The 12,527-nt window shown below is 53.8% G+C and overlaps 3 protein-coding genes across 3 annotated transcripts; 1 reads left to right on the top strand and 2 right to left on the bottom strand.

The window, feature by feature from the left end:
- Positions 1-4,042: 4,042 nt before the first annotated feature.
- On the bottom strand, positions 4,043-5,671 carry MIND_00396300 (uncharacterized protein; the record flags this gene model as incomplete). Its single annotated transcript, XM_037360791.1, has 14 exons — positions 4,043-4,065; positions 4,124-4,201; positions 4,253-4,547; positions 4,596-4,619; positions 4,668-4,709; positions 4,760-4,783; positions 4,833-4,853; positions 4,901-4,924; positions 4,981-5,049; positions 5,095-5,118; positions 5,173-5,244; positions 5,300-5,311; positions 5,359-5,523; positions 5,579-5,671. The coding sequence occupies 14 exons, from the start codon at positions 5,669-5,671 to the stop codon at positions 4,043-4,045; spliced, it is 966 nt and encodes a 321-aa protein (XP_037223676.1).
- Positions 5,672-6,740: 1,069 nt separating this feature from the next.
- MIND_00396200 (uncharacterized protein) lies at positions 6,741-7,414 on the top strand (the record flags this gene model as incomplete). The annotated part of the gene is made up of 2 exons (XM_037360790.1): positions 6,741-6,935; positions 6,983-7,414. 2 exons carry the CDS (start codon positions 6,741-6,743, stop codon positions 7,412-7,414), a joined length of 627 nt encoding a protein of 208 aa, XP_037223675.1.
- A 450-nt stretch (positions 7,415-7,864) lies between these two features.
- MIND_00396100 (Metacaspase pca1) lies at positions 7,865-9,782 on the bottom strand (the record flags this gene model as incomplete). Its single annotated transcript, XM_037360789.1, has 9 exons — positions 7,865-8,153; positions 8,206-8,276; positions 8,335-8,780; positions 8,830-9,010; positions 9,067-9,110; positions 9,163-9,225; positions 9,274-9,334; positions 9,381-9,462; positions 9,514-9,782. The coding sequence occupies 9 exons, from the start codon at positions 9,780-9,782 to the stop codon at positions 7,865-7,867; spliced, it is 1,506 nt and encodes a 501-aa protein (XP_037223674.1).
- Between the last annotated feature and the right edge of the window lie 2,745 nt (positions 9,783-12,527).

Here is a 12,527-nt window from a genome sequence, read left to right as displayed (position 1 = left end):
GAATCTCGGTTCTGTTGCGAGACGTCTTAAAAAGTCATTGGTTGGTATCCTGATCGGAAAAAAAGACCTAAATAAGAGCATGTACGATGATTCGTCGTCAACAGGCGGTCAGAAGAGGGGGATAACGAGCATCGAGCGCAGCTGTGAAGTGATGTGAGCAACAGACCGCCATGCTGAGAGGAAAAGGACCTAGCTCAAGCGACTATTCCACCCCCGAAAGTCGGACTGAAACAACATACCAAATACAGAGACAGCGAGCATGATCTGTACAGGTTGAATGGATCAAAGTGGTCTAAGCGAATGAAACTGACGCGTGCGGGGAGGGAGCTTACCCAGGAACATGCTTATATCAAGCCATCTAGAATGCGTCAGCGGGAGCGAAGTGAGTATCGCACGAAGACTGACAGTGACGCGAGACCTTCTACCATGAAGCTTTGAAGTTGCTTTGAAGCCGAGAGTGTGCGAGATTGAAGGAAGCAAGATGAAAACCATGCCCGCACGAGAAGCAAAGTTGGATTGCGGGCATGGATGGACGTGGCAGACGTTGACTATGACATTCTTGAGGCGATAATTTTGGATGATGACTGCCATTACTGGGGAACGAGTAAGTAAGTGCGAAACCGCTGGAAAATCTCTCCCTATTGCACGTAATTGAAACTCGTGTTGGAATAGAGGAAGAGAGTTGACGAATCATTGAAAGGAGCAGCCAGAGCCATGATAGTTTGATCTTGCAGACCATGATCTTGCACCGGACCGATAGTGTGGATAGTCAAGAGAGGCGGGGGAGTCGTGATTGGTGTCTGGGTGGTGGCGTTAGAGGAAATATTTCGCTGAGATAGACGCATGTCACATTGAAGGTCGTGGCTTGGAGAGTGCCATGGGATTGGTGGTAGGAGCGCTGGCCGTGGAGGTATGGTCCCTGTGGAAGTCGATGAGAGATTGACTGGGTACGTGGTGGTTGTGAGGCCGTCATAGCAATTACGTGCTGGTATGGATGGAGAGCGACGCAAAGGAGAGTGTGGCCGGCTAGAAAGGTGTTGACGACGCTCGGACACTGTTTCTCGATGCAGTGGTGGCCTGGCAAAAATCGAGCGACTAGATGAAGAAAGAGTCAGAAAAGGAGAATAATAATGTGTATTCATCATGCACCTAGCAGCTGGAGCACCTATGTCACTGTGCAAGATATGGGCTATAGCCCAGAAGGGCAGAATATGGGCTGTAGCCCAGGAATATTATAAGAGAATCATTACTTACTTGTTTTTCTCCTTCTTTTTATTATTTCTAGTCATATGATATACTATTAGTCATGATATCAGTTAACCTAAGGTAATATATCACCTGTGTAACCATTTCTGTAAGGGATCAGTAATTTTGATGATTCCTTGATCTTACATCACTCCTAACTATATTATTTTCGATTTCTTTAATATGGCCTGTTAAGTATACAGTATTACATCACAGGTCTTCGGCCTGAAGAAAAGGTGATTTGCCTTTCCATATATGGTATGAGATTAGTCATAGGATGCTTTTCTGCCTTGTTTTGTAAAATAGCCCATATCTTATGCATTGCCCTTCTAGGCTAGAGCCCATATCTTGTGCATTGAATGAGCTGAAACAGGTGTTGCAAAAGGAGGACCAAGTGAGATGCCCCGAAGGCGCCCGAAATAGCGAAACAAAGACAAAGGACGCGAAATGAATTGAAAAAACGCCAACACACCACCACACGTGACCCCGGTGAAACACTTGATGGACAGGAAGAATCGATCTGCGGACGCCACGAGGCGACAGAAGCCGCGGGAGATTAAAACGCGCAGCCGAAGCTAAGCTTAAGCTTATGGGCTGGATGGAATTTGCAATTGGAAGGACGAGCTAAAGTCAAAGAACCCGAGAAACCAGGGCGACCGAGCCACGCCGACTCGAGACGAGTCGTTCCTAGGGACGGGGTGATGTCACGGATAAGACCCGGCCCATCCGCTCCGGCGCTGGTGTCGATGCCACATTGCTCGCTAAGATGATCACAGCTCCAGACGATGTTCTGAATGTGCCAATGCTCCGTTGGGTAGCATATATTCGATTATTTGACTTCGAATGGCAGCACGTCCGTGCAGAGTCATTCAAACTTTCTAGAAGTCCCCGGGCCCCCGAGGATCAGATCTACGACCATCTTGACGACTCCGAAGAAGTGCTAGACGCCATGCTCAGCGGAACACAGATACAGCTACAGTGAAGGTGAATGGGGGGTTTGGTCGCAAGACCAATTTTGAGGTGAGGTTAATGTCGCCAAAAAGGGCTTCGGAGTCGCCCTGGACCGGAGTTGGAGTCGGAATCAACGTCTCCGGTGATGGTGTTTGGGGTCCACCAGCATTATTAGCGGTTGCAGCGGCAGCGGCAGCAGAAGCCTGGTTGGTGAGTAAAGCAAGGGTCTCAGTTAGGCTATCAATTTTTGCCTCGAGTGAGTCCAGCCGGGCATCTGCGGTGGGAGTGACTCCAGACGGCATGACAGGTGCGGGGACCACAGGAGTCGAGGAGGAGGGCACAAGTGGCAGGGGCGGTGACGAGGGCGGAACAGACTCATACTCCGAGCCTGAGTCAGCGCCCGAACCTGGCAATCTTGTTGACGATGGATGTTACCAGCTCTGAAATTTGATCAAGGCCACTGGCACCAAAATGTCTTGTCGTTTGAGTCTAGATCTAGATCTGCATCTGTCTGTATCTCTGTCTAATCTTCAACCAACATCAATGTCTGGCCCAGGTTCAGTGCATGCGCACGGACATGCATTATTTTGTAGCCTTTTTGCCAGCCATATGATACTTCTGTTGAACACTCCCCTCCAGGCACAATGCCCAAGGCAAGATACAGGTGATACATTCATTTTTTGCTTCACTTTTCCAGAGAGGATGAGCCAAGGTTTTATCCATGACATATATACATGTATTCTGACAAGGTTTTTCTGTTTCTGTGCCACTTGCATCCATTTGTCACATGATGCAGGATCTTGTCTTATCGTTGGAATATATCACCTGAAGGGGGGGGGGGGTCCTAGAAGGCCAGAAAACCAGAAATTTTAATTTAAGAAGATCTGATACTATTTTAATTAGTTCACCCAAAAGTTCGCACACTGGGTTTTAAATTGAAAAGCCTTGTTAACTTTTCATACTCTTTAGGAATTATTTTGCTTCTCTGTTATTTCTCCAAGAATCAACCAAGAATCAACACAGTTCAAATACATAACATCATAGTTTTGGTGGGGCCAATCTCTATAGGTATTATAAGCATTGTCTGATTCACTAGAGCCAGGGATTGTAGTGCTGACTATATGCCAAAGAAAATGACCTGTTTTTGGCCGCAGCGCTGTTCAGATTTTTTCATTGACCCAGCATTGACCTTCGCCCTTGTGGAGTAGTCGGACTCGCGTGGCTCCGAATCACTAGTCGAATCATGATCGTGTCAGCTATGACTCATCGACATGCGACTTGACCAGAGCTTCCATGTCGTCGCTGCTGCCTCCGGAACTGGAGTGCCGGATCTTCGAAATCGCTGCTCTGGCGCGGCCGAAGGCGATTCCGAGCTGGATACTTGTCGCATGGCGTGTTAAACAGTGGTACTTGGCCGTTTATCTGCACTGGCAGTGCTGGCCACCGTTGACAAGATTGCCGAGGGTCGAGCCTCTCCTCTATCGCACGAGAATCACCGGTGTGTCCGTCGTTGCCGAGCTTCCTCCAATCTCCGTCGACCAGTTCTCACGGCGCTCGGCCCGGGGCATCAAAATAAAATTTACACTGCTCGAAGATTTGCTCTGAATGGCGCAGCCCGTCTCGAACAGGGTCTATGCCAGGCCGTGTTGGTCGCGTGGGCCAATCGCTGGTCTCAGCCTGTCTGTGAGCGACAGTTATTCGAGCCACGACCACAACCGCAATTTCCAGCACAAGCCGGTCGTTCAGCTTCTCCGGAAACCCAAACTTCATCGTTCCACGTCCCGATCCGAGTCGCGACCCACAGCAAGTAAACACATACGCTACCCACTCATCTCTCTCTCGCAGCCTAACACTCGTGCCTCGCGTTGACTGCGCCGGCGCATCAGCTCAGCATCCTGCACACAGCGCAAACAGAGGAGAAACGCACCGGGGCACCCCGTCTTGTCGACGATCTTCGCGAGCTGCGCGGCGCTCAGCGTCGCCGCGGACGCGGACGGTGCGGCGGCTGAAGGGCGAATCAGGAATGGCTATGTCGCTCAAGTGACGATGGACTGACATTTGGCGGCGGAGGGCGCCGCCTTCTTCGACGCCGCGGGCTTCTTCGCGGCCGCGGACTTGGTCGCCTTCTTCGCGGTCGCGGGCTTCTTTGCTGCGGCAGATTTGGTGGCCTTCTTGGCGGCGGTGGCCTTCGTGGCCGGCTTCTTTGCTACGGCGGATTTGGCGGCCTTCTTGGCGGCGGTGGCCTTCGTGGCCGGCTTCTTCGCGGCGGGCTTCTTTGCCACGGCAGATTTGGCGGCCTTCTTGGCGGCGGTGGCTTTCGTCGCGGGCTTCTTCGCGGCGGGCTTCTTGGCCTACGTAGGAGCTCAGTACGAACAACGGCGGCTGGGCGGGGAGCGTACGGCAGCGGTCGCGGGCTTCTTCGCCTGGCCGTCAGCGTCAGCAGCAGCGCACTTTGCACGACGAAAACATACAGCGGCAGCGGGCTTCTTGGCGGCAGCGGCGGGCTTCTTGGCCTGGTGGTCCCGGTCAGAGAACGCGGAGCGGGGTGTGGGTTGGGGCGTACCGCAGCGGTGGCCGGCTTCTTGGCCTGACGATCCAGTTAGCACACGGGGAATGCGTAGTCGGGAAAGGCGTACAGCAGTCGCGGGCTTCTTGGCCTGTGATTGCGTCAGTAAAAGAAACAGGCAACAGAGTGAGCGCATACCGCGGCGGTCGCGGGCTTCTTAGCCTACCCACATCGATATCAGCTCCAAGGAGCTCGTCGAAATGCAAGACACAACGTACCACACCGGTAGCCGGTTTCTTCGCCGCAGTGGCAGGCTTCTTGGCCACCGCCGCGGGCTTCTTCGCGGCCTACACACGATAAGTCCACACACACAGCTGTAAACATAGACTCACGGGTTTGGCCGCGGGCTTGGCGGCCTATCCTCCGCGTCAGCCCATCGACGTGGACAACAGGACACACAGGGTACGCACCGGCTTCTTCGCCGCGGCCTTCTTCGCGGCGGCCTTCTTCGCAGTGCCAGCCGGCTTCTTCGCCACCGCGACCTGTATTCACGGCATAAGTGGTCTGGTCGCGCATGGGGACGCCGGATCAACGCACGGGCTTGGCCGCCTATCTCCGCGTCAGTGCATCGTCGACGGGCACAAAGGGACACGCACCGGTTTCTTCGCGGCGGGCTTCTTCGCTGCGGGCTTCTTCGCTGCGGGTTTCTTCACAGCGGGTTTCTTCACGGCAGGCTTCTTCACGGCGGGCTTCTTGACCACCGGCTTCTTCACCGGCGCCTTCTTCGCCGCGCGCGCCTCGAAGTCGCGCGCGACCAGGTCCTACGCCGCGTCAGCCACCCTTCTCCCCAACCACACTCAGGCTAGGCATACGCACCTGCTCGCCAGCCTCCCGGATGAGCTCGATCGGCGCGGCGACGGCCTGGATCGCGAGGAGCACGGTGCAGAGGAGCGCGACGGAGATGCGCATCGTGAGTCAATCGAATATAAACCGATTCAAAGAGGCGAGGGGCGTAAAGAAAAGAGAATGCACGGCACGGCCGATGCGGGGGGGCGAAGAAAGAAAAAGGGGCGGGGGACGAAGACGCGCGAAGGGGAAGAAAAAAGGGTGGCCCGGCCAGGAGAATGGGGGCCGCTGCAGAGGTCCGGCTTGATATATGTGGCAGCGCGCATATGGGGGCGGCATCAGGCGTGCTGATCTGATCGCTGTGGCGATGGCGACGGGCGAGCTAATCTCCCCGATCAATAGTGACCGTCGCACGTCGTGTGCCGTGCCCTCGATACACCCACAGCTGGGCAACGCGCTCCGCAACGGCGAGGATTCGCGCGAATCGACGGCCTGTGCGAGCTGCCTGCGCCGTCCATGGCGATGGTCGTGCGCTGCAGCAGGTGCTGGGGAGACGACGAGTAATTCCTCGTCTCCGGATCGGCGCTTGCACCGCTTCAATTGAACGTAGCCGCGACAGGCGGATCCTGAGGATTGTGGAGATGATGGACTTGGCGGAATAGTGGATGTCAGATGAAGAAATGCCTCCGTGTCTTGGCGTTGTGGGATTGAGTCTAGGACTGGAAAGCACAGAAATGCAGGGACGCAAGCTCCGCCAACGTCGGACTTGCAGTAAGCCTGATCGCCAAGTTCTCCCCTCCCAGGGGCCAGGTGCTGGCCCCTGGGGTCCCCAGGCAATATTCGCATCGCCGCCGTCACGGCCATCGCCATAGAATCTAAATATATAGAATCGGAGCTTCCCTTGATTGTCGCCGGCGCTTAGCGACAAATTGATTCCTGATATCGCCAGGGCTTGGCTCGCGGCGTGCCGGGATATTTAGTGGGCCGCGACGCACGCCCGGTCTCCAGCTGTGCTCGACTTCCCGCCGTCGCCCCTTCTTCGCGCGTCCGTTTCCTCCTTCGCCCTCCCGCCGCGTTCATCCTTCATTCTTCGGCGTTTTTCCCATTGTTTGTGCGTCGCGCAGCGCGTCGTGGTGGTTCCGCTGACCTCTATGCGCCTAGCATCAACTTTTGACTCCATATTCAAGTTATCATGAAGTTCTTCACCTTTGCTGTCGCCGCGCTCGCGTCGTTTGCGTCGCTCGCGTCTGCCGCGCCAGTCCCCGTCACGGTCCCCGTTGAGGCGATCGAGGCGCGCGGCGAACTGGCCGCCCGTGCACCGCCCAAGGTCCCTACGCCCCAGGAGTTCATCAACACGGGGCTCATCAAGGCCCCGCGCCGCGACAAAGTGCGTTCCCACCCGCCTCTTCTTCCTATTCCTCACCAGCCGCCCAGGCCTTCTTCTGGACGGGCGTGCAGAACCAGGTCGGCGACGCGCGCCGGCTGCGCTCCGTCGCGCTCGACGTCGCCGCGAAGAACGGCTTCGACATCGTCGGCGAGATGCTCTCCGACGCCGCGCTGCGCCTCATCAACGGCCCGAAGGCGCCCGTGACGCAGCTGAAGGCGGCCGACGCGGTCAAGTTCGTCGAGCAGTTCTGGGACAACGCGAGCGCCGCGTTCGCCGAGCTCACGACGGGCCAGGTGACCGTCATGATGGAGGGCGACCCGAGCACCGGCCCGCAGCCCGAGGCGAGCAGCGTCTTCCAGCGCATCGAGCGCCCCATCCTCGAGGAGCGCGCGAGCTTCGGCGTGCAGGCGGTCACGGGCGTCGACCGCATCGGGCGCGACTTCCAGACGACGAAGCTGCGCGTGCCGTTCCAGGTTTGAGTTTAGCGGAAGGGAGGGGGGCGGATTGGATCTACAGTGTGATTGGGGAGTGGGTCGGAGTAAGGCGGGAATTCGCAATGGACGTGATGCTATTCGTACATTTTCCTATGAAATCGTCCGTTGGTTTGTCAGAGAACCTACAATGAGCGTTTGCAAGGTTTGGAAGCAGTGGAGGAGTCACCAGCGTGAGAGGAATGATCAAGGAGGAAAAAAATGTGACGGGGGGAAAAAAATGTGACGTGACGTCATGCCGCGTCACATTTTTTTTCTTGAGTCATTACACTAACAGCAATTACAACACTATGCAGTTATTGGAAATTGCTATGAGAATTAATAGTTCAATTCAATATAACACTGCACAAATTATTCCGCTAGCTCAGCAACAGCACCACTAAGCACATACACTACAAGTACCTGATTACAAGAATTTACTACCGATACATTACGCGTTTACATGCACCATTTACGCTCCATATCGAGCGGCACCGCGCTCGCCATCTCCGGGTTCTGGAACGCGTCCATGTCGCCGCCGGTCTCCCGCTCGGACTTGCTAATCGCACTGCGCAAGCGCTGCTCCGTCGGCGAGCGGGAGACTGTCCTGTGGTCGTGCACCGCGGGCGCGGCCTTGCGCTCGCGCCCGCGGATGATGCGCCACGCCTTGGCGAACCACTCCCGGCGCGAAAGCCGATAGTGTTTGTTCGACTCGTGCCGCTCGAAGGCAATTTTGTACGTCGCGTGGCTACAGCGGCGGGTTAGTGCTATCGGCAGTAGAGCCACACCGCGAAGACTACCTTATTAAGCACAACACCTCCTCCAGGGTCGGCATATCGCCACACCTACTGCGGAGGAGCTCCACGAGACACTGGCCCAGATACTCGTCAACACCCAATCGGGCATGCGCCCCTGAAAAGAACACTCACCGATGTCATACTCAACCCGTCCGCACTCTCCCAGGCCTGCTGCGAATCTTTGCACGAGGCAAGGGACACCACATCCGCGCGAACCGGGGGCGTCGCGCTATCCCCCGCCATCTCGGGCTTAGTCTGGCGGCACCAGCCGGTACAGAACTCGGCCACAGGGCTGTCAGTATAGAATCGCTCCTCGTCTTCCAGGATGCGAGAGAATGCGGGCGCAAGCGGCTGCGTTTGCACGTGCAACTGTGGCAGACACGGGACAACCTTCGCCACTTGCGATGCGAGCGTGGCGGTTCTTGACGGTGGGACAGGCTCGAACACCTCGGACCGGCGGACGTTGGCGCGCGGACCGGCGCGGGCTGAGCTGGCCGCGTGGGATGCCGGGGCAGGGGGAGGGATTGTTTGGGAAGGCATCGGAATGGAATCGGGGGACATATTTGCGTTGCGGCGAACTAGAGAGTATGTGAGGTTTCAATGGGCAGCATGTTGGTGACAACACACTGATATTGTAGCGCATGTCAACATCCTGGCTGTTATGGCGCCCGCGCCACTTCCAGGGCACCACGACACGGTTGCAGCGGTAGTGCCTCAGGTCAAGGAGCGAGCCAGAGTGACATGTATCGAGCACAGCAACGAGGGAGGAGCCTGTGGGAAGTGGGGTGATGAGGCGGCGATGGAGCTCCTTTACAACGCCATTAGTGAGCGGGGGACCGAGGTAAGGAATGACGCTCAACTGACGTTGTCGACGATCATGTACTTCTCCCCATCTTGAGGAACGATGCCTGCGAAAAAGATCACAACTTAGCAAAGCTAAGCGGGGAAGGCAACGCGCACATTCATCCATGCCGTCGTCCTCGGTATGGTTACGATTTGGTATTTGGGTGGAATGGCCGGAGTCTGAGTAGCGTGTGAATAGACCGGAATGGGGAGAAGGAAGGGATGCACAGTGGAAGAAGACCCGGTCGCCCGGCTGGACATCCCGTACAAGCTCGTCAATCGCATGCAGCTGCATAATAAGATAAATGGATGACAGCTATAAAGGACACACGCACGATATTGACTCTCGTCGGCTGGGAATGCCTCTTCAAACCACCGTCGACTAGCACCGTTATATCGTCAGGCTTGTATCCAAATCTATGAGAGCACGATGAGAGAGACGCTACTGGAAAGCGATGAGAAACGCACACGTCAATCAACAGCGCGCGCATCTTTTTTACATCAGCGCGGGCGGCCTTGAGCGGGGGGTACTCGCTGCCCTTGCATGTCTGGATCCCGATAAGTAACGCGCGTTTCTGCGGCTTGCGCAGACCCTCCAACGCGGGCGATGTCTGTGCCATCCGCAACGTCGGCGCGGAGTCCTCGGGGAGAGTGAGCGCGGGGGGGAGGGCGGAGCAACGGCGCTGCGCGAGCCGACGCAGGTGGGGAGGGGGGAGATGAAGGGGAGGCGGGGGCATGGAGTCGAGAGGGAGGGGGAGGGAGAAAATGAAGGCACACCCCGGGTATTTGTGGCGACAGGAAGCTGTACAGCTCTTCCCCAAATAGCCAAGCCGGAGCGCCTAACGCCAATCTCCTCGATTCTGGAATCTGTCAGGAATAAGCGCTTGCCACGCGGGAGTCTTCGACGCGGCGTGCCTGGACCTCCGATCTCCAATCGATGAGCCACGGGAAATGCGTCTGTCGCGACTTCGATGGCGCCGACTTTCCTTTCGCAAGTCGTGGTGGAAGTCGGGGACAAGAAGCGAGCGACGTGATTTGATAAGGTCACACCGAAGATCGGCAGTCACGGTGGAGTGGAATTTTTAGGTCCTCCGCGGGATCTGTTCCCACAGCCTCGGTTGCAAGGGGCAGCGATGGGATGACCAGATATCGGCGTAACACCACACTTAAGGCGATGCGGCGGTCCTACCGCTCCCTCAAACACCTCGTCCATCTAGTGTCAATTGATACTTAATCTGAGGGGGCCAAATCAGAATTTGTGGACTGAGGCCGAGGGGAGAGATTGATCTGCATGTAGTGCACGGCATCTCAAGTAATTCATAACAGCGCCTGTGGAGCTTAGTCACTGCTTCAATATCACCCACTGTTCCAATAAGAATTTCTCAAGTTCCAAAGGTAAGGCAGTGGAAGTTGATACCATCCGTTCAATATGGTGGTAAAAGCTGTAATATGACAAGAACTTAATCTGATTGTGTCCTGCTTATATAAGTCAATCACACAATAAAAATTGGATAAATATAGCTACTTAAATCCTATATGCAAGCATTACAAATATGATTTCCAGCAATTAGTGGCATGCTGGCCAGAATTATCTTATGGTTGATTCAATATTGAATATATTCAGAATATTATGAATATATTATGCCCTTGGTGGATCACTTGAATATGATTATGTTTGAATATGCTATATTATATTATGACTATACTATATTATAGTTACAGAATATTTAACTATAGTAAGATAGAAGATTACAGCTATTTTCTCAGGCTATGTATTTGGTCATAGTACTAATCTTAGTTTGAGTTAGCCCTACTTCTGATAAATGTCACACATTATCAATTATATATGGTGATTTATACATTACTCCCAAGTGTCAGGAGTGATCACTTAGGTTGACCCTATGAAAAATAGTGTAGAGCCCCTGATCAAGGTTCTACTGGTATACCTGATACTAGTGGCAATGCCTCTGATTGTATTTTGAGAGTCCTATGTATCTAGGGCTGGAATTAGAGGGGCCAGAAAGGAAGTTGCCCTGACAATCCAGCATGTATCAGATGTATCTTATGTTTTTAATTTGTTTTCTAGGAGCAAATATAGCAAATATATCAAGAGATATACATACTAGATTATAGTTGAATATATTTATAAGATATTCGCATTTTGCAGCTGAATATCATTATACTATACTACAAATATAAGGTATTTGACATCCACGCTTGAGAGAGGTCACGTGGGATTTCCTATTTGGGGTGATCAGCTTGTTTATATATATATATATATAAAAACTGTCTGTAAAGCCCACTTGTGTAGCCCAGTACTCACCGTAAATTGGTCTCTAACACTACAAGGTAGATGACCTATCTATTTAGAGACTCTGAACTAAGGGTCCAGGATGTCCATTCCTAGTCTAAAGTGAATTTAATACTAAGAAGGTAAAGAATTCACTCATTAGTGGTATTCGATCTTTATCAACCCTGAAAGACAACCATGGATCTCTAGTTAGGCTTAGTAGATAAATCTGCGAGAGTGCAAGGTACACTACTCTATCATTATATTATTTATCTACCCCCTTCATCTGGTATCATCATATTAATCTATTGAATGCTAAGTATGACTAAATACTGAGTTGAGGAGCATTTTGCTGATATCTTGGGCCCCCATGCATGGAATCTCATAATCTAAGTTGATATAGTTCCACAGGATGGTCGACTATAATCTTACTGATTGGTAATTATACAACAAATGTTAGGGTCAGTGAATTCTTAGAGAAGACCCTTGGTGCTATATAACCCAGGATGGAGATACTGCAGCATTCTGTAGGGGTACAACACCCTAGCAGCTGTCAGGGGAAACCCTGATGCCGTCACTTGATCCCATCAAGCGCCGCGTCTCCGCTCATGTCTCCGTGTCTCCACTCGGGTCTCCGTGTGTCCACCCGAGTCTCTGTATGTATTCCTGCACCCTGACGCTCTCCCTCCACTGCCCGCACCACATCCCGCATCCAGTGGTCCCCAGCCTCTGACTCCCATGGCCACCCCTTTCCAGGAGTCTTCCCGGAATCACCATCAGGGATCACTAATGCCATCGGAGACCCCTTCGGATGTGGACGCACTACTTTCCTCTGAGACCTTGAGCCTATGGCCTTATAGCCTCTCTAGGCTGTTGCCCATCGAGGTCTCCCTGCAACCTCTACCCTTTGGACCTCTTAGGTGTCCCCAACCTACGTCAGCGTTCGGGCTTATGTTTGGATGGCTGAGCCTCGCCATGGCTCCGCTCCCCACTCTGCTACTATGGCCCCTGTCATCGGGTCTTCCTTTGGGTGAGGCCTACTGCCGTTAAGGCTCGTGCCTACTGCAGCGCCCCAGGCTGCACACCCTCACACCTCTGCCTCTCTGGAGACATCCGGGGACGTCTCCAAGTGACCCTCCTGTCGCTACCCTCTAGTGGTTATGGCTGGCCGCCATTCTCATTGGTCCTCTCC

The sequence above is a fragment of the Mycena indigotica genome (assembly GCF_014461135.1).
Source record: "Mycena indigotica strain 171206Taipei chromosome Unknown Mind.scaff0003, whole genome shotgun sequence".
NCBI classification, from domain to species: Eukaryota; Fungi; Basidiomycota; class Agaricomycetes; order Agaricales; family Mycenaceae; genus Mycena; species Mycena indigotica.
This window is presented reverse-complemented; position numbering and strand designations above follow the sequence as displayed.